At 41.3% G+C, this 25,433-nt stretch overlaps 1 protein-coding gene across 3 annotated transcripts in view; it reads right to left on the bottom strand.

Annotated features, from left to right (window-relative positions):
• Nucleotides 1-25,433, bottom strand: part of PAG1 (phosphoprotein membrane anchor with glycosphingolipid microdomains 1) — a 58,800-nt gene that overhangs the window by 10,045 nt on the left and 23,322 nt on the right. Inside the window, exons 1-6 of one of the 3 annotated variants that reach the window (XM_008921174.4) lie at nt 13,540-13,600; nt 12,376-12,587; nt 9,769-9,820; nt 9,182-9,278; nt 5,620-6,209; nt 1,068-1,127 (exon numbers count right to left, since the gene is read on the bottom strand). In XM_008921174.4, the coding sequence (XP_008919422.2) occupies nt 1,068-1,127; nt 5,620-6,209; nt 9,182-9,278; nt 9,769-9,820; nt 12,376-12,500 (924 nt within the window). In that variant the 5' untranslated portion in view covers nt 12,501-12,587; nt 13,540-13,600. Of the gene's footprint in view, nt 1-1,067; nt 1,128-5,619; nt 6,210-9,181; nt 9,279-9,768; nt 9,821-10,818; nt 10,876-12,375; nt 12,588-13,539; nt 13,601-25,433 lie in introns of those variants that run through there. The other 2 variants (XM_018079033.3, XM_018079050.3) reach the window with 2 other exon arrangements.

The raw sequence follows: 25,433 nt of genomic DNA, 5'->3' as shown, positions 1-25,433 counted from the left end.
CCTCTGCTGAGGTGGTACACTTCAAGAAGTGCACAAAGGTGGCACTTCATGAAGAGATGAAGGAGAAGCCTACATCCATATACGTTCTTCTGCTCAGGGCTTATTGGGGCTGGTAACAAGCACAGAGATCAGTCTTGACTCCCTCTGCCAGTCCAAGTGGATACTAACTCTTGCACAGGGCAGATGTCTGATATTCTCCCTGCACTGCTTCTCTGGTACCCAATATCACAATGCAACATAGCTCTTCTCTTATGTTTGAAGTCTTTCTCAAGCATGCAAGGCCACTCTGAATTTGCACCAGCCCAGTTAAAAGAATAGATTGGCATGAAAATGTCCATTATGGTTAAGCAACACTGATGCAGATGAACCAGACCACTTCTGTTAATTCTGGGATGATTTTTCTGGTTTGGTTGGTTGGTTGGTTGGTTGGTTGATTTGGCTGGTTTGGTTGGTTGGTTTTTTGTCTGGTTGGTTGTTTTTTGTTTGGTTGGGTTATTTTAGAGAGACATTGAATTGCAGATGGCAGTACTTCTTACTTTTTACGGATTTCAGCCAACCAAACAAAAAATGAGTTTTCTGCTCATCTAATAATTCAACCCTTTTCAGTATTAGATTACATGAACCCAGTTCAAGGATCAATTTATTTGACCAACCTACATTTTAAAGAACAGTTTATGTTCCAGTGCTTTTATTGTGCTTCCATTTACTTCCGAGAGTCCCAGCCACTTTGCTTGGGGAAGGTGGAGCACATGTTTCAAAAGGCTGCAGGTTATTATTCTTAAGTAGGGCTTGTCATCCAAATGAAGAAATTGCCCTAACGATCAACTAATTGTGGCCTCCTGTTATTTTCCAACACCATTTTAACCTATTTGCCTTATATAGACACGAGAACACTTCTGACTTTAGGAATGTGGCAATACAAACTGTGCAGAGAATCTTGGGCTTTCATTTTTCCTTGGAACAAATTTCACCTTTCTTAGATTCTGCTTAATCATGCAGAGCTTATGCTAATTTCTGCCTAAAAAATAGTCTCTAGTTAGTTACTGAATTTCATGCAAGAAACCTACCTCATCTTCTGTAAGAGATGGATCTTCCTCTCGAGACTTGTAAGACACTGAACTAAGCCTCTGTAAAAAAGGAAGAAAGAAAAAAAAGGCTCATTACCCATCAACAGTGTAAAACCTATAATAAAACCCTCCCATTACAATCAATACATTACATTTCATGGTCATTTGCTCTCAAGTTCATTTTACATAGATAATATCTCTAATATCCAGAGTACATCTCTGGAGATAACAGCCCTGAGGTTAGTAATGCTTTTTAATGTATCTGCTCTTGTCCTGACCTGAAAAGGGTAAAAATAATGTAATGATTAAAACAAACTCTGCTCTGCTGTATCCCAGCCTTTACACTTCTAATGAAGCACCTGCAAAGGCTTCTGAATAATTAGAAATTAGCTGTTGTGACACACCAGTTGCCCTTTCACGTGATTTTCAGATACACTTTTAGATGACAAAAGAACAATGCTCAGCTGGCACCTTCTTGATGCCTGTTATCCTTCATTCTGTGGATCCTGGAAGTGCTGCAGGGAGACACTGTGTCCTCCCCACCCCTGCTCCTGGAATGCAGCCTCTGTGCAGAGGTTCCCAGCAGCCTGAACTTACAGCCACTTGAACCTGCTGCAGCCCACGCTGAGCTGGAGCCAGGTCACACAGCAGAGGTACTGAAGGATGGAGGGCTTGGTTTGGTATCAAGACTAACTTCAAGCATGTAAAGTGTTCTGTGGAAAACAGGTCATGAAACGTTGGGGAGAAACCATTTTGCTCTCATGAAAAGCATCTTAGGACCTTTACAGCAATAAAGACCCTGGCTGCTACACCGTGGCTGTGGGGTGCCTCCTCCCTGGGGCAAGAAGTCTTTGCTGGACTCCTGCTCCACACTGACTCAGAGGGAGCCTTCCAGCACTGTAACAGGCCATATTTTGGACTTTCACACAAATTCACCACCTAAAACACTTCATACCTCTCCCAGTGCAAACCAACATGGAGGAGTAGACCTATTTTTAGCACAGTCAATTAAATACTGCTTCCAGGCACACAAAACTTGTTTCCTTTTTTTTTTTTTTCCACGGAGGCTCATTATGATAGATTCTTTCCTACTTTCATTTACTTGGCATTTTTATTTCTGGTAAATACCAAGCTCCAAACTCCTGAGCACTTCTGACAAGAACCATGACCCAAAGTACACTGAAGTCTGCCTGCTGCTCCCCAGGAGCTTCCCTCACATTGAAAAATTCTCCTGCTTCTTTCTCACTGTATGGAGAACATGCTCTTTAACCTGTGTTTTGTTTACCCATAAAAAAAAAAATACAAGTTCAAATGTATTTTGGCCTTGTATTAGATCTGCTTCACTAAAGCAATTCAGTTTAGTCTTTCTTATTTGCAGGACATTTTTTGTGTTGGGGAGTAGGTTACTAATTTCATCCTCACACATTAAAACAAGCATGTGCTCACAAAATTCTTCAGTGATTTTTCTGTCATCAGCGTGTCTATAAGCACCATGTGTCAGGACCCCTTCTACAGTTTCCCACTCAGGTACTGAAAAATACTCCAGGATGTTGGCCATCCTGTATTTGTTTCCCTAGGATCTAGTGTTCTTTCTTCTAAATGTGAAACCTGTGACACATCAATTTTGAAGGATATTGTTATCTTGGAAACCGAAAAAAACCCCACTTGCTCCTAAACATTTTATACCTAGCAATATTATAAACTATGCCTGAAACCTCAAAAGCAGCAAGAAAAACAGCATATGTCCTTATTTGCCTTCCACTTCCTTTTAGTTCCTCGACAGCACTCTATTTTTTACTCTTTGGTTCAGCTGCTGCTCCTGACTCGGGCAGCAGAACTAGGAGAACATTCGCCTCTGGTGCATTTGTAAGGGATACTTTGCCCATGCTCAGGCTGTGCAAGGCTGAAATCAGATGGCAGCAGCCAGATGTACACACAGAGAGCATTTCTACCAGTGCTCACTCAGGAAAGCCCTGGGTGAAAAGGGAGATCCATACTTCCTTTTTTTGTTTTTTTAATTAAAAGAAAGTACTAAGTCAAAACTGTTCTGCCTTTCCAGTTTTATTAGAAGAACTATGCTCAAGTTTTGCAGGTGATAGAGGCCTATAAGAAGCCTCGTGCTATTAAAGGTGTCCTTCTTCATCAAAGTCTTACAAAAGATTTTGCTGGGTCACAGCCAATAACCAGTTTGGATTCTTAATTTTCACCTGTTTATTGCACACCCAGCTCTTAAAAAGATGCTTTATCCATTTAATGCTGCTATATACTAGAACGGTCTCTGGCTTGGTCCACCTAGCTCTCTCCCAAATTTGTGTGCTTCAGGAACTGGCATTGCCTGGGGATCACCCTGGCTGCCCTCTTTTCAAAGGTGAGACTGAAACAGCTTGGACATGGTCTGTTCTCTCTTGGTTGGCAGGTACGAGCCTTGGTTACACAAGCAGCCTGGCCGCCTGTCCCTTCTTTGGGCCCTATTAAAGCAAAGCCTAATTGCTGTGATTGAGTCTTGCATGACTTCCACACAAACTGTCTTCATCAGGGCCAGGGCAGAACGTTGAAGAGTTTGGGATACAGATGTCATGTTAGGCAGGGCAGCTAAGTAGCCGCACAGAAGAGGAAGTGAAAAGAAACACCTATGGTATCTAACTAAAAGAGTTATCAGTACAACATACATTTCCATAAACGTCTTGGCTTGGGTTGCCACGTAGAGAAAAACAGGCATTGCTCTGCATTGTTTGAGGCAGCAAAATAGAGGGGAAAATTATCATGATCACAACAGAAAAACAATCCCACAACCACCTCCCCACACAATGCCAACAATAATGACATTTATATATTCCATCAATTACCATTTCCAACTCTGTTGCAGCTGTAGCTCTCAAGGACAGGACAGGCACACGCTTCGATGCATAATGCATGTACCCAGCAGCAAGCGCGGGAATGATCTGATGCTGCCAAAGCTTTAACTCGGGATGGCTTCAGCTCTGAATAAATTTTAATTAGACAAACACTTTTTTCCCTGGCACTTAGGGGACTGCATGTGTCATCTCTTGATTAATCCTTCAAAACCTGAACCGTTTTAATCAATTCCCACTCCTTGCAGTTACTGACACTGCATACATGGTGTGCTGGGGAGCTACAGAGCAGCAAAGGCTTTTTCCTTTGTATCAGTGACTGGGAAACACAATGATTTTCTGCAAGTCTTTTCACACCTGGCAGGAAAAATGTCACTGTTACAGAAATCTGTTTCTGTAAAAGTTTAATTAGAAATTACTTATGGCCTGAATCTGGGAGGGGTGAATGTTGGTGGATTCTTGTTGACAATCATGTCTTATTTTTTTACTTGATGAGCTCATTATTTGTAAGAATGTGCACTGAAGAGTCTAGCTAAACAATTTTTGTATTATGAGTAGTCTTCTGTTTATTCATTTGGACTCTATTGTGCTTTACTGGTTACATGGTTAGTTAGTTATTTAACAAGGTATTTTTTTGCCTTTTGCCTGGATTACTGAAATACTTCAAATAAGAGAACAACCAGAAACAAGAAGAAATACCTCAGCTCTGCTATGATTTTTCAGGTAAATATTTACATTAAAAATTGCATCTTAAAGAATTTTTTTGAAATGTTCATCAATACCAAATATTATTTGATGACTCAGACACCAAAAATCTTCTAAAATCACGGTTCTTTTATTCAAAATTAAGAAAATATCTAAACTAGTTCTGAAAAATGCAGACTCAACAGTTTATGAAAAGTCCATGCAATGAACCAAAAGCATTCCTTAAAATGAATTCTGGTTAAAAACTACAGATGGAAAATAAATTGTTGAAAATGTCATCATTCTATTTTTCAAGGAGTTCACCACGACTGTTCCTAGGGACAAAAAATAAGCTGCTGAGAAAACTTAACTTTTGGCCATGATTTCAGCAGGTAGAAATTCATTACTGTGTTTATATGTGACATACAGGATTTGACAAATATAAAAGCCTACTGCTGCAATCTCTCTCTCTTTCTGTCCCTCTCTCCTACAGAGAGAGACAAGAAGAGTTGCTTTGAGCAGGTGCCTAACACTTCCACAGCAATGACAAGGTGGCCCAACAAAGGAGGCACACTGAAAGTCAGGGCATCCACCAAAGATGCCCTCCTCTCCTTTTTTTTAATTGTGGTTTCATTAGAATAAAAGAAGAGGGGGATTCTTTACAAGATATAGATGCTGACAGAGATATGAGATACCCATTCTAATAGCTTCCACAAGTATGTTAAACAAAGAAGCAGAGGCTGCCTATGTAATTCCAGGATAATATTTGGGAAAAGCTTTATGTAATGCATAACTGCAACAATCAAAAATATAGGCTGCAACAGAATGAATACATGCCTATAATGCAAAGACTATCCTGTACACTTCCATGTTTCCCTACTTTAGTCTTGCATCACCTTAAGTGTCATTTTTTTTTCTTGGCATTTTTTGTTACTAAAAAATAAAATCCTCTCCCACCCATATGTTCTCTGTCATTATTTGGTTGTTTGATGAGGACAAGTATTTGCAGTATTTACCTTCTCTGGTTTACTTGCCCCTTCTGTCACTTCTTCTTCCACTTGTTTTTCTTGCACATTCTCATTTTCATCAAGAAGTTTCATGGGTACCGGAGGGGGAAGCTCATCCTCTACATCTGGTATGTTGTCAAGAGGACTTTCTGAATTAGCACTTTGGCGACTCTTCTTATTTCGGTCAACAGATGCATATTCTGCTGATTCAATTCTGCCCTCAGGAATCTGATTCTGACCTTCAGAAACTGCCAGTGAAGTCTTTGATTTGCTGTTACAGTTCCCTTCCATGCTGACTACTGCTCCAACATCTTTAATTTCCTTCACAGTTTCATACAAGCAGTCTTCAACTATGTTCTCCTGAGAGGAGCTGTCTTTCAAGACTTCATAAGGCCCTTCCATTCCGAGACCTTGGTCATTTTCTGCATTTCTAGCTGAGATGATGGTTTCCATGGTTGTGTTAGGGGGAATACTGGGTAGTTCCCGGCTCTGGTGACATTTTATAGACTTTCCAAGACTATCCTGTTGATCTGGTAGATCAGATGTCTGTACTTCTTCATAAGGCTGGATACAGGCAGTTGTACTGTCTTCGGAAAGAACTAAAGAAAATTACAAAGAAGTATTTCAAACAAATGCATAAGTAAGGGGTCAGTGCGATTTGGTACTCTCTATATCACTTTGTTTTTGTGACACATTGGAAAGGATAAATGATACTACTGCCTGGAAATGTCTAGTGGTCACCATGGTTTTTGTTTATCAAAAAGTTTCAGTTACAGAGATTTCTGCACTCTACTGATAAAATATATTTCTCACAACATCTAAAAAAGTCTGTACACCCCAAAGTCACATTATATAGCAACAGCATTTACTGTAAGAACAGGGGACAAGGAGGGTAGGTGCAAGTGTGCATGGATATTCAGATGCCTTGTACTCAGTTTCACTGAATGATTACAAAGTGCTCAGGAGTCTCAGATGGGAAACAGGTGGGAAGCCTCAAACCAAGTGTCTTGAAAAAAAATCCTTGCTGATTTAAAAAAAAAAAAATCCTTGCTAGATTTAAAAAAAAAAAATCATTGCTAGATTTTCCTGTTTCCATTTTCCTATTCTTTGGAATCAAAAGGAAAGTGTTCTTGCTTCCTCCCTACCCATCCATCACCTTGTTTAACATGCTGGCCAAATTCTCACTGGAATTGCACTTCGCTCAGCCCTGCCACAGCCAGACTCCCTGCATGCTACACCAGAAGCTCCTCACTGGAAGGCTATGCCATAATTCTCTTAGTCTCGCAGCACATAATGTAGATTGACAACCTACTAACAAGCTGGCCATATGCACAAAAGAGAAGACTAGACTTCAGAACGTAGTGTTAGGCAGAACATGTTGCTTTAAGCCCCAGAAGCGGGCCATGTGTCACTATCACTAGAGGGTATCAGGGACTGAAATCTGTGGGGCTTCTCATCTTACACTGCACATGTATGACATTTACATGCATTCAGGGATGTATACATGGGCATATACAAGCATGTTTCAGGTAGTGTATGGTATGTAACTTCACCTTACACTGTTTCTTTAAAAAACCACTTCTGAATAGCTTTATTTTTCTTCTTCTTCTGAATAGTTTTACTTCTTCTGAATAGCTTTACTGTTAGGTTCCTACAGTACTCTCTCAGCAAAATCAACCCATTCTTCCATGTCCTTCCATGTGTTTGACATGATGACATAAAGTGTTGCCAAACCAATCAATGCCCTTGATTTGGCACTTGCCATGGATGTTGCTTTTTCTTACGCTTAGGGCATGCAGACATGGTCAGCACCTGCAAGGAGCCAAACCCTGACTGCAAAACTCAGGATGGAACTGGAGGTATAAGATGGTAATCACTGTCTGAATGGGAGATGGGAGAAGGAAAACATCCTCCTTTATTTACTTAGCTCCTGCATAAAACATGGGGAGGAACAGGAGACAGGCAGGTTGTCCTACTCACTGCCTGGGATGCCTGTAGACTTTCTGGAGGACATCAGGAACCATCCTGGAGAAGCTGGAACATGTTTTGCTTCTCTGGCCCTTGCTTCAGGGATTTCTGTGCTGTGCAGAGCACCGCCACAGAACCCAGACAGCACACACCCCCAGTTCATCCTGGAGGGGATAATCAGAAGTAATAAGAGCTCATGTTTCTGTGCTTCTGTTGTTATGGGTAGTAGCACAAAAATGGTTGGTGTAGCCAAGGGGTTGGCATAGATAAGACAATGCTGGCAGGCTGGGTAAAGGAAAAAAAACACATCACTTGATGGTTCTGCTTCTATAGCCCTGCCCCTACTCAAAAAGCTAGCAGAAACAGTAATAAAAAGAACTATTAACAAAAAGAGTGCATAAAATATAACTGAGAAACTAAAGCGCATTGGTTCCTATTATTCAGAAGGGATGTTACGCAGAGTGTAAGCTGAGTAATATGAGACAGTCTGAAAACTGTCTGCTGGTTGACAGCAGCTCTGACAGCTGCACATGTGGTGACTCATGGTAGAGAGAAATCCTTCCCTTCTCCAGGGCTTTGATCTCTGCACCAAGTGCCTCTGGGAACCACACACCTACATACACAACAAGCCAATGGAGAGAAGCAGCAATTAGCTGCAAAAACGAAGTTAAAAACGTCTTTGGATACTTATGTCTGAGGGATAAAGACTGAATAGCTTAGCCTCTGGTTACAGAAGGAGATGAGGAGGTGAGCTGTAAGTTGGAGTGCAGCCCCTGGTGTTGGTGCCTAGTGTGAAGACAACAGTTGGTTCCCAGTGGCTCTGAGCTAGAGTGAGTTTATTTTTAGGTGCAGCTAAGTAAAATATTTTCCAGTGATACTTCAGGGTGAATCATTTTGAGTGTTCAGCAAAGCAAAGACTGAGGAAAAAAAAAGGAAGCCTATTTATGTTGCGTGTTTTATAAAATACAAAAATATAAGTGACAGCCTCTCACAGTGCAGGACTATGATCCCAAGCTGTAGTCCCTGGAGCACGTGAAGTATTTCCACAGTCTCCTGGAGCATTTCTGAAGCTCTAAGGTACAACTACATCTTCTGGTTTTATCTCAGTTCCATAGTTTGCCAAGATTATGGAATGTCAAATTCTTTGCCAGATGGTCTGGTCACTCTGCAGCTATGGCTTGGTGGCCAAGGCCTGGTGGCCCAGGGGAGGACCTTAGCACCTTTCCAGTGCTGGCTGGCGTGGAGGACTGGGACCTGGGGTAGAGGGCTGTCCCAGAGCACACCCAGCAGTGGACATGCAGCCCAAAACACCATCATCTCCATGGGATGATCATCTCCATGGGATGATCATCTCCATCGACTTACCAGCAAGGCAAATGAGTTCACAGCACTTTTTAACTTGGTCATAAGTTCTGTGTGATCTTGTGTAGACCTTCAGAGGTGAGCAGAGTATTCAGACAAATGGCACAACTGTGTGCTTGGAAAGCACAAAGGCTAGAAACCTAGGACTGGAGGGATCACCAGTGTGCAGCTAAGATGGGAGCTGTGAGCACTGGGATGGTGCAGCTCACCCATCCCACCCACAGGGGCTGCCGCTACTCACCCTCACCGTTGCTGAGTGCCCCGTTCTGTTCACTGTTTGGGGGGGGCTCTGTAGCTGAACTTGTGATGGAATGGCTGAAAACCTCCTTGTCAGAAGGCTGCAACACAAATATTGACCATTGGATCAGAATAAATGTTCGCATGAATAGATATCCAACAAATTTCATTCTGATCTCTGGAGCTCTGACTCACAGGTATTACTGGCAGGAGAGTCAAACCATGCCAACTATACTCAAAGATTTATGTGCCTGTGTTTACAGATCTTAAAGCAAATAAAAGCAAGTATGTCCAGAGTGATTTCCCCTGAGGAGGGAGCAGCTGACAAAGGGTACACTGCACTTTCACTGCAAAGAGTGACGGAAAGGTGGGAGATCTGAAATACAACAGTGGAAGAAAGAGCATTGAGAAAGCGCAGATTATCAGGACCTACGTAAGTTCTCCTCCTCTTCCTGTTCTGCAACTTTTAAAGATTCCCTTGCTCAACCTCTTAGAAATTCCTGAGCTATTTTCTAATCTGTGGTATTTTGCAAGGAGCTTGGTACAAACCAACCACAAGACAGACACAGGCTGCCAGAAACAAACACTTACCACATTCATCAGATTTTCATGATCTCCATTCTGATGTCTGGCCTTCTTTTCCCTTAGTGAAAAAGGCATATGAACTGTTACTATAAATTATGCTAATATACGAATGCCAATCATTAATAGACCTTACCCAGCTGCAAGAAACAGAACTGCAATTCACAATAATATTGAAAATGGAATAATGGAAAATTATTACAGGGATTGGTATGACGTCTATGTAAGGACACCATCAAGGCAGGATGGTGGTAAACAAAACTGAAGAGGTACAACAAACACACACAAAGCTTTTTCTCATTCAGCCTAAGATCAAAGTGAGGAGTGACTGTTGATAATTACAAGATAATGTAAATAATTACCAGAGCATGTAGAGATGGGACAAGGGGCAATGGTTTCAAACTGAAAAAAGTAGGTTTAGATTAGATATTAGGAAAAAATTCTTTATTGGGAGGGTGGTGAGGCACTGGAACAAGAGGCCCAGAGAAGCTGGGCCCATCCCTAGAAGTGTTCAAGGCTAGATTGGATGGAGCTCTGAACAATCTGGTCTAGTGAAACATGACCCTGCCCATGGCAGGGGGGTTGGAACTAGATGATCTTTAAGGTCCTTCCCACCCCAGGCCATTCTATGATTCTGTGATAATAAAAATATTATTATATTCAATTTAATCATATCTGAAATGCTCAGATACACATGTTTTGCTGATAGACTACCTGGGGAGTTCCTTAAACTGTGCCATTAAAAGGTGTTTATCTTATGAAGAATTAGAAAAGGCCAAAAAAATCCAGCCTACTCCCATTCAGAATGCTAGTTAGAATTAATAATAAGCATGAACAGTTCAAAAAGGCCTACAAATTTCATAGCAGCAGAACTCTACATTTTTAAAGGAATCCTGCATCACGGGGTACTTCACAGGGCTTAAAGTATGGATCATGTTTCCAGTTTTTACAATTTTGGAAATACAGCTCTTATTCAGAAATACTCTAATAATAAGCTTAAAGTAACATTAGTACTTCCCCTAGATGAAAAGGCAAGTAAAAAGGTGAGAAAATACTGACAATATGAAACGTATGCTTCTTCTAAAGTCTGCAGTCTTCTTCTAAAGTACTTCCCACAATTCTACCTAATTGGGAAATCAGAAAACAGCAAGTAAGGCTGCACCAATGCAGAGCAGCGGAAGTTAAATGCTTAATTTCCTCTCTGTAAGTATTTCTGACTCTGATCTTTTAGAACAGATTTTATCCAGTTTTGCATATTCTCATCCATTTTTGAAGTGTAAGCCAGGAACAAATTTTGTATAATTGCATTTATGTGTAAACAACCTCCCCTACAGAATGACCTGAAACAAAAGATAGTGTCCAGACTAGCAACACAAGAATTTATAATAGAACATCACCAGAATGTTTCTGGCAGTGTATATCTCTAATTGCAAACACATACTCAGTGGTTTGACTCATCTTTCCAGAGATTTTTCAAGGATTGGTGTGTTACAAGACAAAACACAGAATCATAGAGTCATTTAGGTTGGAAAAGGCCTTTAAGATTAAACATAGTAGCTAAATGCAAAGTTTCTGGGCTAAAGAATTTTTAAAGTAGGTTTTGACTTTTAAATAAATTAAAAAGATATATTTCTACTCTTTTTTTACTCAGGTATTACTGGAAACTGTGGTAATAGGAAGATACTGAAATATCACCGAACGGCTTAGAAAAGCATTTCTTCTGAGTGGCCACACAGCTGCCACTGAAGCTGCCTCAATGCTCTCAATGCTGAAGGGTGAAAGCATATGCTCCTATAGGCATAAGCATCCAAACCACAGATTTTGCTGCTGTACTGAATCATGGATAGGGTTTTTTTTCCCCCATAGGCTTGGCTGATTGAGCTATGCTTGTAAAAGCATACAGCAGTATGGACCACAGCAGTCCCACTTCTCGTAGGGAAGGGTCTGGCTGGTCTGGCCTGATGGAAGGGCATCATGGATGGAGTGCAGGCTGCCCAGCTCCCCTGTGCAGTCAGCAGGGCACAGCTTAGATGTCATGAAGGGGCCTTGAAATGTGAATAAACAAAGTCAGTAGAAGTGCCTGTGTTGGTGAAATCGAACTCTCTTATGGAGAAGAAAATAAGGATGAGGTATAAGACATTAATTAGTATCACCATTTGATTCTTCCTCAGTTTTGCTTGAGTGGCAGGATCAATTCCCTAGACTTCAGGAATAGCCAAAGCAAAGCTGAAATACATAAAATTCGCTTTCCTTTCCTTTTTATCTATACTTTTTTGGTCCTGTTCAGCCCACCTAATGTTCTCAGTTTCAGCTTATTGGTGTGATCTGCTAACAGTCAGTGTCCACCTGTGCTCCAGGCTTCATCTTAGAGAAAACCACCAAGCAAGCAAAAACAGTGTACTTCTTTCACAGCAAAAGAAAAAAAAAAACATTTTAGAAAGAACAGAACTGTTCCAATTCAGTTTTGCTCTGAAAACAGATTTTTTACTGTACTTTTTTTATTTCTGTACCTAAGTCCTCAGTATTTCCTGCTAACTAATTATTAGTGAAGCTATGTCAATCTCTGCACTAAGTGACATAAGAACCATTACTGCGTGCTAAGCTCCCGAGCCTTACCTGTTGCAGCTGGAGCAAAGGAAGATGAGGAAGGTGAGGAACAAAAGTGTTGTCATGGCTGCCAAACTCCCCCACAGGATGATGTGGATCTGTCCACTGCCTAAGAAACCACCCTCTGGCCCCATGGTACTAGCAGGAGCTAGTGTCACTTGGGGATGAAGAGGTTACTCCTTGGAGAAGGCTGGCATCTGTGCTGCATGCACCTTCTGTTTCTGCAGGAAGAAAAACACCATTAGAGCTTAATAGAAATTTTGAAGATAATGAACCTGACAGCTACAAGTCTGGCGGGAGAGATTTTCAAATTCAGATCTTACAAAAACCAGTTTCAGGTACAAGCCAGCCAGGCCAAAGAGATATTCAGCTACATTTCTGATGTCAATATAGAACAAATTTGCTAAATATTAACACAGGATGATACCTATCTACAATCTCAATGTGAATAAAAGGTACAGTATCTCTGTACTTGTATTTTCAGGAGGAAGTTTATAAACCCACTTTGAGGGGAAAAAAATCTACTTTGTGGTGGTATTTGCTAATTTAATTGGAAAGTGAGCTTTCAAAACCAACTACAACTTCTGCAAATTTAAAAAGCCAAAAAGAGAGCTGCAGCAGGCAGCTTCTTCCCTCTCAATGTCTCCTGCCTGCACGTGATTCGAGGCTTAAAGTGTAATGGCAAATCATCTACATAAGTCTTTGAAAGGAATACTACAAAAACCTTTCTTGCAGCAGGTAAGTCGTATTTTCTTAATAGTATGCCTGGAGAGTAACAATATGGAACTTTCTTTTTTTGCTTCTCCCCACCTGAGTCTAAGAAAACAACAGGGAAAAGTAGACAGGGTGGTTTTTAACAACTTGAATAAACACAGCTTTTGCTACAGCAGAACAGCCCCTGGAGAAACATTCCAGGTAAACACAATTTAGGTGATATAAGTTTTGGTATACAATATATTCTAGAATTCTTTACATATTTTTAATGTAATACATTGTTGACATGGTAGAATTAAAAAGAGGTCTTTCATTCTGCACTTCTGAAGTTATCAGTTTCTCCATAATTTAGGAAGAGGTTATGCAAAGTCCATTTACAGGCTTTCAGCCAGACTTTAAGACTTCCTTTAATGCATATACTTTCACAGATATATTTTTATATATGAAATATATATGTACCTATTTTTTTTCTCTGCAGCAGAAGCATAGTTTGTAACAGCAAATTCAGTTAGGTATACCTGCATCAAAAAACATATTGCCATTTCTTTATTAAAATCTCACCAGAAAAACTGATTTCCAGAAAAAGACCATTCTGATCAAAGGAAATCTGGTGAATCAGAGAACATACTTAACAACTAAGCTATGTGACTGGGTAGTTATTACTAGTGACATTTCTGTTCCTGCATAAAATGGGCTCATTGGTTTTGACCATGCAAGATCAGACTTCTGGACTCCTTCCAAGAAGCAGCAACTCTTTCCAATTAATCCACAATGGATAAAGCTTTTTAATTTTTTTTCTTTTAGATAATAATGGCATGGATATACCTTGAAATGGGAAGCAACAAACAAAAGATGGCAAAAAACATTACAAAGCACACTGTGCTGGCTGCCTTTAACTCCAAACCTTTTTTAAGGACTTTGAACAGAAAGTATTTTTCTTTTCAACTTTTATTTTTTGTGAATTTTCAAAGACATTTTTGTTGTCTTTTCTTCCTTAGTCTTCCCAAGCGATAAAAACAAATTCAAATGAAAAAAGAAACTGTTTTTCCCCCCAAAATACTGGGCAAATAAAAATATAAGAAAAAGAACAGGGATTTAAAAATTATTTTCTTAAAACAGAAACACATATTTATTTCCTTTTAAAGCAGACACAGAGCTGCCTTGAAAGATATTTAAATAATTCTACTAAGTTGATAATTTTGTACCTACTCTGAAGAACAATACTATACTCCTCTCAGAAGACTAAGCAGTGTAACATAAGCTAATATGGTGGGAAAAATTATTCTTCTATTCTAAATATATATTCCTAAGGCTCCTGGCCTTTAAATAAAGATAACATTTGAGCTAAGGAAAGCTAAGGTTACATGGGGAGCAGCCCCATGGAAAAGCTGCATCTTTGAAGACTTCAGTACAGAGTTAGTAAGTGTTGGGATGAGCAGGAGCAGATGGAGTTCAGACTGAACTTCAAAAGGACTGAGATCAGAGAGAGACAGTCAAGGGAGTTCTACGTATGATGTCAGGAGTGAAGTGTGAGATTGATGCTAGACATGAGGCATCCTACCAGGCAGAAGCCAAAATAGCAAAGGGAACGACCAAGACAGAAGATGTAGTTAATTTACAGGAAAAGAGCAAGAATTGCTTTGACTGTAAGTTGAGAGAAAGAGGTCAGAAAAGGACAGAAAAGTACAGTGGCACTTGAACCAGGGGAGGCAACCACTGGAGACACCAGTTATCTGTGTAGAATAGAGTAATAACTAGGAAAGGATTGATGACAATGAAGCCCTCCATAAAGGAAGCTGAGCAGGCAAGATGTGACCAGTGACTCCTCTTAGCTCCTTGAAAGGTAAGAGTTTGGTGTAAGTGCTAGAGGACCTAGAAGCTGTGCAGCATACAGGACAACCAGAAGTCAATATAAAAGAAAAAACCCTGGCCTTCCCCAGTACCTAAAGGGGACCTACAGGAAAGCCAGACAGAGTCTTTTTACAAGGGCATGTAGTGACAGGGCACGGGGCAATGGCTTCAAACTGAAAGAGGGTATTAGGAAGAAATATTTTTTTACAGAGAGGGCAGTTGAGCCACTGTAAGAGCTTGCCCAGAGAAGTTGTGAATGCCCCATCCCTGAAAGTGTTCAAAGCCCAGCTGGATGGGACTTTGAGCAACTTGGTCTAGTGGAAGGTGTCCCTGTCCACAGCAGGGGGTTGGAACTAGACAATCTTTAAGATAATTTCCAATCCAGGCCATTCTATGATTCTATGAGTCTCTGCATTCACCCTCTGTGAACCCTTCTCATGTAGTGACATCAGAGGGCTTACTCCTGTTTAATGTCTCCCAAAAGATGAGGCTGAAATAGTATTCACTCAGGCTGGTGCCCTTAACACAGAAGAGTTTCTGAAGTAATTGAATCGGGACCAGTACCCTTCAGCTGCCCCAACCAAGCCTGGGTAGGCACCTGCCAGAGAGACACATTGAAAACACAATGGTCTGGACTCCTCCTTGTTCTGCTAGGTGAATGCCTGGACTGTAAAATATTAATGTCTGCCTAATACCTTGGCTTGCTACAGAGGCTAGCTTTAAAGAGAAACTTACTTGCAATGATAAAGATGGAACAACAAACAGCTAATTTCCAAAAGCTCTCAGACAGCTGAAATGATTAACTCCTGCTTTTACAATGAAAAGTGATATTGTGCTGCCCCCTGGTGAATCTCTCCGTTCAGGAGCTGGGATTTGTGGCTCTTGGGAGGGTGCTTCAGAGCTGGATGTTACAGAGCTGTTGCTACAGATGGAGTTCACAGGGGCCCTTTATCTGTCGGGTTGGAAAAGGTCCTACCTCCACCACCGCAAGGCTGTCAGACTCAAGTAGTTCAAACTTGCAGAAAGACATTGCTGAGACAGAATAACGGTCAATGGAACTGGTTTTGGTTTGTGTTTTTTTTTTTTTTTAATGATTTTCCTATGTAATGATCTTGTAAGATGAAGATTTCTTCCACAGATATTTCCATACACCCTTTCTGCAGATATTTCTATACAAGCTCCTGGAGATGCTGAACTCTAAATAAGGGTAACAGAAATGGGCCTGGAACATCTGAGTAAGAAATCTGGTTATTTCATCCATGGCAAACTGAAAACAGTCTGTGTTCATGTTTCAAAGTCACTATCACTTCAGAAAACTAATCCTTCCACTATACTGGATAAAATTTCTCCTTCTTGTGGGAAATTCTTTCTGCTTTTTAGACATAAATATTTGCAATTATTGAACCCATATGACAAATAACACCTGTAGCCATTTCCTCAAAATTGCACTTAAATGATCAATTATGTTTGCGGTTTCAGAACAACAGATATTTCATTGCATGACCCACACTTTTATGATGAATAATGTGTTATTTTTGCTTGCAACTGTTGCAGGAATAAAGCAGAGCTGAGGCAGTTCAGCCTGAGTTGATGATGAGGGGAATGCATGACGGACAACTACAAATTTGGTCCCACCTCTATGTGGAGTGAAGCAGATACATAGGCTGCTACTTTGGGGAGCACATGGAGTGTAAATTTTAACTAGTGGGGAAGCTGCTGCAAAAGCTTGGACTGAGACCTGAACACCTTTGAAGCCTGGGACCTGAAAGACCCAATGAACTTCAGGTCCAGGATCTGGCCTGGATTTTCTGAGCAAAGACCTGCCTGAGCTCATGGTGATGCACATACAGGCTGTGCTTGTGAGAGCCAGACGCTGTGGCCTGGTGGCCCAGCAGGAGATGGCAGCGTGTCCCTTTCCCACCACCTTCCCCTTGGCTTATGGGTTTTAGAGCAGTTTCATTCATGTCCTGCTGCAAACCACACTCAGCCCACGGCTTCCAGAGGAGGCAGAGTGGGAAAAACCAACAGCTTCACCTCTCTGGGTTTCATAATGAATTATAGATGGAGCATAGGCAAGAGAAAAATTGTTCTGACAGCTGAGCGACTTTAAATGCGAGAAGCCAAACGCAACAGGACAGGAGAGATTCATGGAGGGCTTTGGGACTGCGACTCCTTGTCCTGGGCTGTCAGGCTGTATTCGGCTAACGGGGGCATTGCCCAGGAGCTTCACATGCTCGCCTGGTTCAAGGGCTCCTTTCTCAGCTGCTCAGTCTCCTACTGCTCTTCTTCTCCTTCCCACCCCTCCTATGCCCAGTGCAAAACAGGTTAGTGAGGTCACCCAAGTCAGAAGATCCCCCCCCACCTCAAGAGCACAGACCTAGCAAGGAGCATGGAGAGTGGGGAAGAAGGTCAGAATTTTTAAATGAGATTTTTATTACTCCAGTAGCAAGCCCCCAGAGAGCTGCGTTAAACCAGAAAATAGGGAAGTACAAGATATGTAGACCTATAAACTGAAACAGGGACTCAGAAGTATGAAACTAATGTCCTCTTGTCTACATCCAGCTGCAAATGCTGTCATTCAACCATACAACCAGAACTGGAAACCTGAGCTACAACAAAGAGACAGCAAAAGAAATTGTCCTGCACATGTGGAGGACACAGAGCTTTTTATCTTCTGTTCCTCTAAATCCTGAAAACAGACTTTCTCTATGAAGCCAGTATCCTACAGGAGACCTTCTCCAAAAAGCTCCCTCGGCAACTTTAGACCCATCTCAGGCACCAGCAGGCACAGTGTTATCTCCAAGTGTGCAAAGACCGAGCACCTCTCTTGTATGTGACACCCTCAGGCCACCCTAAAGAAAAAGCCCAAAGACAGGCAATCCACAACTCCTGTACCAACAAGAGTTCACACCAAACTACAGACTTGATTTAGAGAAGGGGGAGGACATGGCAGATGCACTTTACTCAATCCAGCACTATTTTCATGTCAGGGTTGTTCTCTGCATGCATGGAAATACCATGCCACTGGCAGGGAAATCCCATTTGTGCTCTTGGCATGACCTTAAGTGTAGCAGTATGCTGAACTGGGTTAAAATGAACTTAAAGCACCCTTCCTTTACCCAAAAAAACCTTATTTAAACCTCTTGATTTTAAATTGAATGTGTTTTCTGACCTTTCCACTATGAGGCCTAAGCAAGCCTTAACAGCAGAGCAGCTGGAGGCAGCTCCTGTGTGCCTCCGTTCTGTAACTTGCCACAGCTGGTGGATTCCTAACAGCATAACCTAATACGGTGTTACACCCAAATTTTGTGGCATCATCAGGGTTGCATTTGTTCTTGTGTGAGCAAAATACTTGGGCCAAACTTTTTATAGGTATCTCCTACTGCAAGTCCTTGTTTGGAGCCCGTCTGCAGAAGCTGGTGGGAGTTGTGCTTTGAACATTAAGGTTGGATCCATAGCAGTAAATGAAACATGTTAAAGATAATTGTCTTGTACAGCCCAAGCCCACACTCTAAACTTTCTTATTCTCCATAGAATGGTGGTTGTATCCAAATTATCTTCCAGGACTGGTCTCTGACCATAATTAACTCCTCAGTGGTGCCTGGGATTAGTTTTGAGAAAGAACCTTTTGACTGCAGCCAAAATTATGCTTCAGGCTGTTCTAACTTGGTAAAACCAGATCCTTCCTGTCTCAGATTGAGCATCTGATAACAATGGGACCTTGGGACCTTGATCCTCCTGTGCTAGAACTCCTTCTCTTCTCTCAGTATTTCTTTACCACAGGACATGTCCAGCTTTCTACACACTTTGGTTTCTCTCTCTCTCTCCCAGTTCCCAGTTCTGTTTGCTGCCTGGGGCAACCACCTCTGTTATAGGTGACAAAGACTACACAATGATATCAAAATAACAATAAGCATGCATGAGAACCTAATAAAGTAAGTACAAAGATGTTGAAATTTTATCAAAAAGAGAAATATCAGATAATTCACACAGATGACACTGTGAAACAACCTGAATATACAAACAGTTATCCTTGTTTTATGTTGGTGTTAAGTGAACAAAAGCAATTGCAATTAAATGCTTCTGGGCCCAGCAGGCAACAGGATTACTGTGTGGATTGAGGTCCTGCCTGGCAAAACCTCTCCTAACACCACAGTGCCCTAGCATCAAGATTGTGAAGTTTCTTCAAATGCACTGTAAAAGAGTTGTAAGACCAATTTGTAATCAGTCGATTTACTGTTTCTGCATCTGTGATGCCTTCTTTTGGCTTTTAGCTGTTTAAATGTAGATCCAATACTGAACTACACGAACCTTAAAACCAAGATCACCTTTCTCATGCAGTACCTACTGCGTTTCACTTTGGAGGTTCCTATGCACTAAATCAGGACAGATCCTTTCTTACAACAGGTTAAAACTGTTCTGGTGCAGTTATGTCTTGAGCTGCTTGGCTTGACAGCATCCACTTAATGAGAACAGTTCAAGATAGACATGTCTTATTCCAAGCAGTGAAGACCAAATGTGCACATAATTAAGGCCTGGTCCTGAAAGCCTGATGCTGGAAGGAATTACTGACATGGACTGAGCTGCTCTTGCAGGCTGTCAGACAAGCCTTGCAGAGACCGTGCACGCCATAAGCTTTCAAAATAGTTCATGTTTCTGCTTTGTGCAGCAGCAGAATAATGAGGTTCTGATCTAATTCCCCAGTGTATCTACTTTTACGGAAATCATAGCTGGCTTATCAAAGGATGCGTGCGCTCTATAATGCAAAAATAGATCTAAGACAAAACTGAAGAGTCCCAAGCCACCGGTCACTTTTAACCCCTTCTAAGCTTTAACATCTCCTAAAGGGAAACAAAGTCTGTCTGAAACCATCTATCCGTGGCATTGCAGAAAAACTAAAAAAGGCTTTTTGCAGTAGCAAATGCTGATCTACGTCACAGTCTGCATTCATACCGCAAGCAACTCATTCATGCCTTGTCAGACCACGTCACCTCAAGGTTAACATATTCAAAGTTGACCTGACCTCTCCTTCTACTCTTTCCTTTCTGTTCCCAGTAGAATTTCAGCAAGTCCACAGGAGCCTGCAGTACAGGCAACCTCTCCTCCACAGAAAGAAATCCGGGAAAGTGGAAAGAATCAGGAAAGTTGTACGAACTATTAAGCGTGTGAATTCAAGAGCTCACGTCAAGGCAATGGAAAAGTTTCTATTAAAATGGTGGAGAATTTCAGAAGGTAAGAGATGTCACTAGCAAGGTTTTCTAGCAGGCTGTAAAACTAGATTTTCAAAGGAGGGTGAGCATAATTGCATGTGAATGTGATTATGTCTCCGTGAGATATAGTATGCATCCTGGGGTTAATACACATGCATAATTATGCACCTCACTTGTCACGTAGCTAGCACAATTATTTCCCACATTCACAAGGTCTTTCTGCATACAAACCATATGCTCAAAAATCTCTGACAGAAGTAGCTTCCACTATAAATCAGGCCTTGAGCGAACAGGTTTTTAAACTAATAACTTAAAGCTCACAAATTCATTCCACAGTGGCTAGTAACGTTACTGCCATTCCAGTACCAGCAGTACAAACCTCCAGAAGCACAAGCAGGGAGAAGCAGAGTGCTGAGGCCACAGCTCTCAAATGCAGAGCATCAGCTCAGCGTGGCCAGCTGCTGAGGAAGAAAACGATAATGAAGCCTCTGTGCAACAGCCCCTAGGAACACCACCACATATTTTCCCCAGGCTTTAGCAGCCAAATAATGACCGTTTCAAATGCGACAGCAGAAAAGCTTTATCTGCTGAGTGACCATGCCAAAGATTACAGCTTAATTGTAGCATTATTATGTTCTTTCCCACACCCCCACAATCTCCCATATTGCTTTCTGGCTGCAGTGGGGTAATTAGACCACAATTTCTGCATACTTTAGAGCATATAGAAATGAAAGCTGTCTTTGTGAAGTGTTTTCCAGCTCTGACACAACTACTCCTGATAGCTTTGCTTTTCCTGGAACTAGATGCTCTTTCATATTAAACATGGCCTGTTTGTAACTGTACTTGCTGTTTATGTAATTCTACCGTGCCAAGTCCCTTTCAGTCTTTGCAGTGCAACCACATTTCAAGCAACCCTTTTGCAAAATCAGGTAGTAATAATGGAAACAGGTAAGTTCCCCCTAGCCTGGGAAGTGGGCACACATAGAGATTTGCCTCAGTCATCTGACATAAAAGACCTCTAAAATCCATGGCAATCATACTTGTTCTCAAATTGGTGTTTGAATCAGGCCCGTGAAACACAACAAATGGGCAGTACTTTTCCAGAGGCTACTTCCAATTTCCAAAGGACTCCGACTTGTAAAATTGCAAAAGATTGCAAAATATGCAGCAGCAAAACAAAATGCTCTGATTGTCCCCAGTGAAATGTTGCTTTTTTTTAAAAGAAAAAAGAGACTCCTACTTAAAATGGGATTCCTCTTCTGTACATCTACATCTCTAAAAACAGGCTTCTGTTCACCCAGATGCTATCTACAGGGTCCCACCTGAGAGATCTCACTTCTGTTCTCATCACAGGAGAAGGCTAAATGAATTCTACTGATACTGAACTTTTAGACTGCTCGAATGTTACTATTTATAGTGAGATTAACTCTACCTAAAATGAGAAATTTAAAAAATGTCTTGTATCCAACTGTCAGGACACTACAGCCTTTTAATGTGCCTTGAGTGAGATCCCCCCCAAACTGAAGCACACCAAAATCATCCCAATTTTGAAAAATATAACCAAGAGTTTTAAATCTAAGCCGCCTAGATTACTGAGTGCCAATGCTAGGATATAATCAATAGATACAAATGTTTGAGAGATAGGAGTGTTCCAGGGAAACTCACTGATGGTCCTTGGAGGTAGAGCACAAATTATGTTAGAAGGGCCTGTTATATTTAAGATTAAATAATCTTAAAGCAAAAGGAATAAGTTAGAATTGAGCTGTGCAATATCTCACAGCAAGAGAGTCAGCAGTCATTTAACTTAGTGACAGACCAATTTTAAGAAAACAGTGTTCACCTTACAACGTGCTTTGTAATGGTGAAGAGCTATTTCAAGTCCAAATTTCTCATTTCACTTTAATTGATTCAATAAAGTGATTTTTAACTTTTTAGCATTTGTATATCATTAGGAATGTTAGTGCATACATGCAGAGCCTTCTTCATTTCTGGAGATGGTTCCTGTCTTGAAGAGTTTACTTGTTACTGAGATAAGACCAAGGCAGTATATGACAAAATTCCTGTGTAGAACACTTCCTTTTCATGAAAAAATGTCCAAGATAAAGAAGAATTTGGGGGTTTTTGAAGAGCTCTTTGAACTTATTCCAGATACCTGGTGTCCCCACTCAGTGCTGCATCTACATGATCTACCTTTTCTCCTTCGAGCTGAAAACATAGGCATGTGTTCCTTGAGGATACTTTCAGTCATCTAAAAATAATCTAAACTGGCTGCCTGTATGCTCTTACATGGTCAGTGAAGACTAAATTCTCTGCCTGTAGAGTGAGGTGTACCTTCAAAGGTAGCTGTGAAGGTCTTACCTAGTCTCTTACAGACTAGTGAACTTTCAGACACCCAGAAACAAAAGAGGAGATATCTATAAATCATGGTCAAAAGCAGGAGAGGTTTATGTGTGATGACCCACTGGGAAAGGTCCTCAGATGCATTCCTTGGAGTTGACCTCCTTGGCTGACACATCAGAACAGACAATGTGGCTAACTAAGCCTTTGGACAGGGGGAGCAGCACTGACACAGCCTCATGTTGTTGCACAATTTCATTGCAATTTCTCTCCGGACTAGCATAATGGTGTAATTCTGTCCTTTCAATTGGAAGTAGAGCTGTGGTAAATGAAAACACCACTTGCTTTTGACAGTCCAGCATATCCTGCAGCTTCACCTCCCCACTGAGGTGCAGGCAATGCCCTGCTTGGCACCTGTAGCAACATGGGGTAGGGAGGCAAAATAAACCCAACTGTTTCCTGCCACTGCATACCAACGTCCTGACATGTGGTGCATTTTATCTATCTTCTCTCCTGCTGTGGGGAGGGAAATACATGTCTCTGGGCTTGATCCTAATAGACCAAGGCAGCAGAAACTAATCATGAGTCCTGCAGGAGCGATCTACAAGCTGGGTACCCCCCCTCCAACACACCCAAACCCCTCACTCCCTCATCATGACACACAGCAAATACAATTACAAGATCTAATCAACTGCAACTAATGTAATTCTGAAAGTCTTCACAGCTAATGAAAACCAGGTCTTCCCCTTCTCGATTTAATTGAGATGTTTGGTTCATACACTGTGGAAAAGAAACCCTCCGTAAAGCTATGTATGAATATTGCATTTACATACCCAGCCTGTCACAGTATTGGGCTTTTTTCTCCTGACTGTTGGATATTTAATGGTAGGAAACTATCTGCGAAGGGAAACGGACTTCACAAAATAAATACTTTCTCACATTGTTTCAAGGGAAATCTCCAGTCTGAATGTCATCTACTAACTTCCACTTTGTAGTCTGAACTTCGTACAAACAGAATATTTCCTTAACATGAATAAATCATAATCTCTAGTAAAAATACACTCCTCTTGCATTTAAGCAAGAATCACAAGACAGAATTTGGCCTATAGCTTGTAAACTCAAATTGGTTGAATAACAAATGACTAAAAGAAAATCCTTTTTTTCTCCTTCCTCCAGTCTGTTCTTTTTGCTGCCTGCTGGCATCAGTTTTTCTGCAGTTTAAGCATCACTAATGCTGCAAGACTTCCCCTGCCTCTGTGTTTTCCCGTGTTACTATCGTTAGCATTATTTTAGCAGGAAGCTCTACAATATGGGTAGCACTGCAGAGAGAAAAATACATCATGCCTCCTGCAAAAAAAGTTTTGCTACTACTTTGTCTTACAAGCTGCCAAAGCATGATGACAGAGAAGCAATGGCTGGTAGGCAGGAAAAGCAGAGCATCACATCAGTTCGTGCAATCAATAACCAGCCTGGCTTTGCTTCTTCCAGGTTTCTTTTTTATGTTGACCCAAATCATTACTTTTTCTCCACAGAACATGGTCTTGGTGAGATACTGAAAGAGAAGAGTAAGACTGGAATTTGATGAAAACCTGTAAAGATACAGCATAGCTGCTCTCCAGGGACAGGAGAGATAGTCAAGACAGACCAGGTAAGAACAACAGTCTTGCACTGGTGATGTATGAGGGAAGAGCAGAGAGCAAGCTCAAAACCTTTGCATGACTGATGAGCAGTAAGCACATCTCATTCACCAAGTGGATGAGAGGAGTCTTTAGATATGTAGATGTGACCAAAGCATGCACCTGCACACACACCAGAGGCCTGCACCCACATCCACGTGCACGCTCACCACAAAACAGCTCCTGCCTCCACTCTTGCATGGCCAGGAAGCCTTCACTTCTTGTCATCTTGCCTCCTCCTGGAACCTTCATCCACCCTCTGCAACTCTCAGAGCCTCGTTCTTTCTTCTGTGACTGCCTCCTCCTCCTCCTTTCCAGAGACCACGCCAGTGTTGCCTCAGTGCCACGGCTCCACAAGCTGCCCTCAGTTCTGCACCCATCTTGAGGCTTGGTGCTTCTACCACAGAGCACTGCCACTCTGGCCATTAGCTGAGTATTTCTCACAGTGGGCAACACTTTTGGTTTAGCACTTCTCCCTTGACTGATTTTTCTGTAATAATCAAACATACTCACACAAACTCCTTATAAAACTTCCAGTACTGATAACAACATCTATTGATTACTTTGGTTATGGCCCATTAGTACCAGGGTGCCCAAATGGTGAGAAAAGACAGGGCATGTCAGAAATACAAAGAGCAGATATGAAAACGCTGTCTCAGAAAGAGAATGAAACTATAGGAATCAAACAATAGAAGTGCTTACCTAAAATATGATAAATAACCTTAAGACACAAGACACAAACATATACATGATAACGAGAAGTCAGCTCAAGAACATATAGAGCTATAATAGACTATCCACCCTTCCCCCAGTAATTTCAACAGCCACTTGTCTTTTACAATTTCCCATTACATCACTGTTACAACACCCTGTTCAAGTCTGATTTTCCTTCACCAAGCAGTCTGGATTTCATCTGCTTTATTCTTTCAGAAATTTGCCATGTTCAGGCCTGTTGTAACACCTTCTGAACATGGCTCATTTTAAAGGATAACACTATATGTTGAGCAAACCTTTTTTATTCTTTTTCATCACTTAGGGAGACAGCTTTATTGCAAAGCAATCTGATTCTGCAGAAGGAAGCAGTTTTCAAAGAAACTATTCATAAATCCAGAGGGTGACCATTAGTTATTGAAAGCTGAAACACTTACAAGTTGATTTGATGGCAGCGGTAGTAAATTAATTTTTCCTTTTGTTGAAAGATTTTCTCGACTACGACGAACAGCTGGCAAACTGCCTGAAGAGCAGAGGTCATCCGGCTCTGCATTTACTTAGATTCAAT

This window comes from Manacus vitellinus, unplaced genomic scaffold (assembly GCF_001715985.3).
Source record: "Manacus vitellinus isolate BGI_N305 unplaced genomic scaffold, ASM171598v3 scaffold_1_pilon, whole genome shotgun sequence".
Lineage (NCBI taxonomy): Eukaryota > Metazoa > Chordata > Aves > Passeriformes > Pipridae > Manacus > Manacus vitellinus.
Note: the sequence above shows the minus strand (reverse complement) of the source record. Positions and strands in the feature narration are given on the sequence as shown.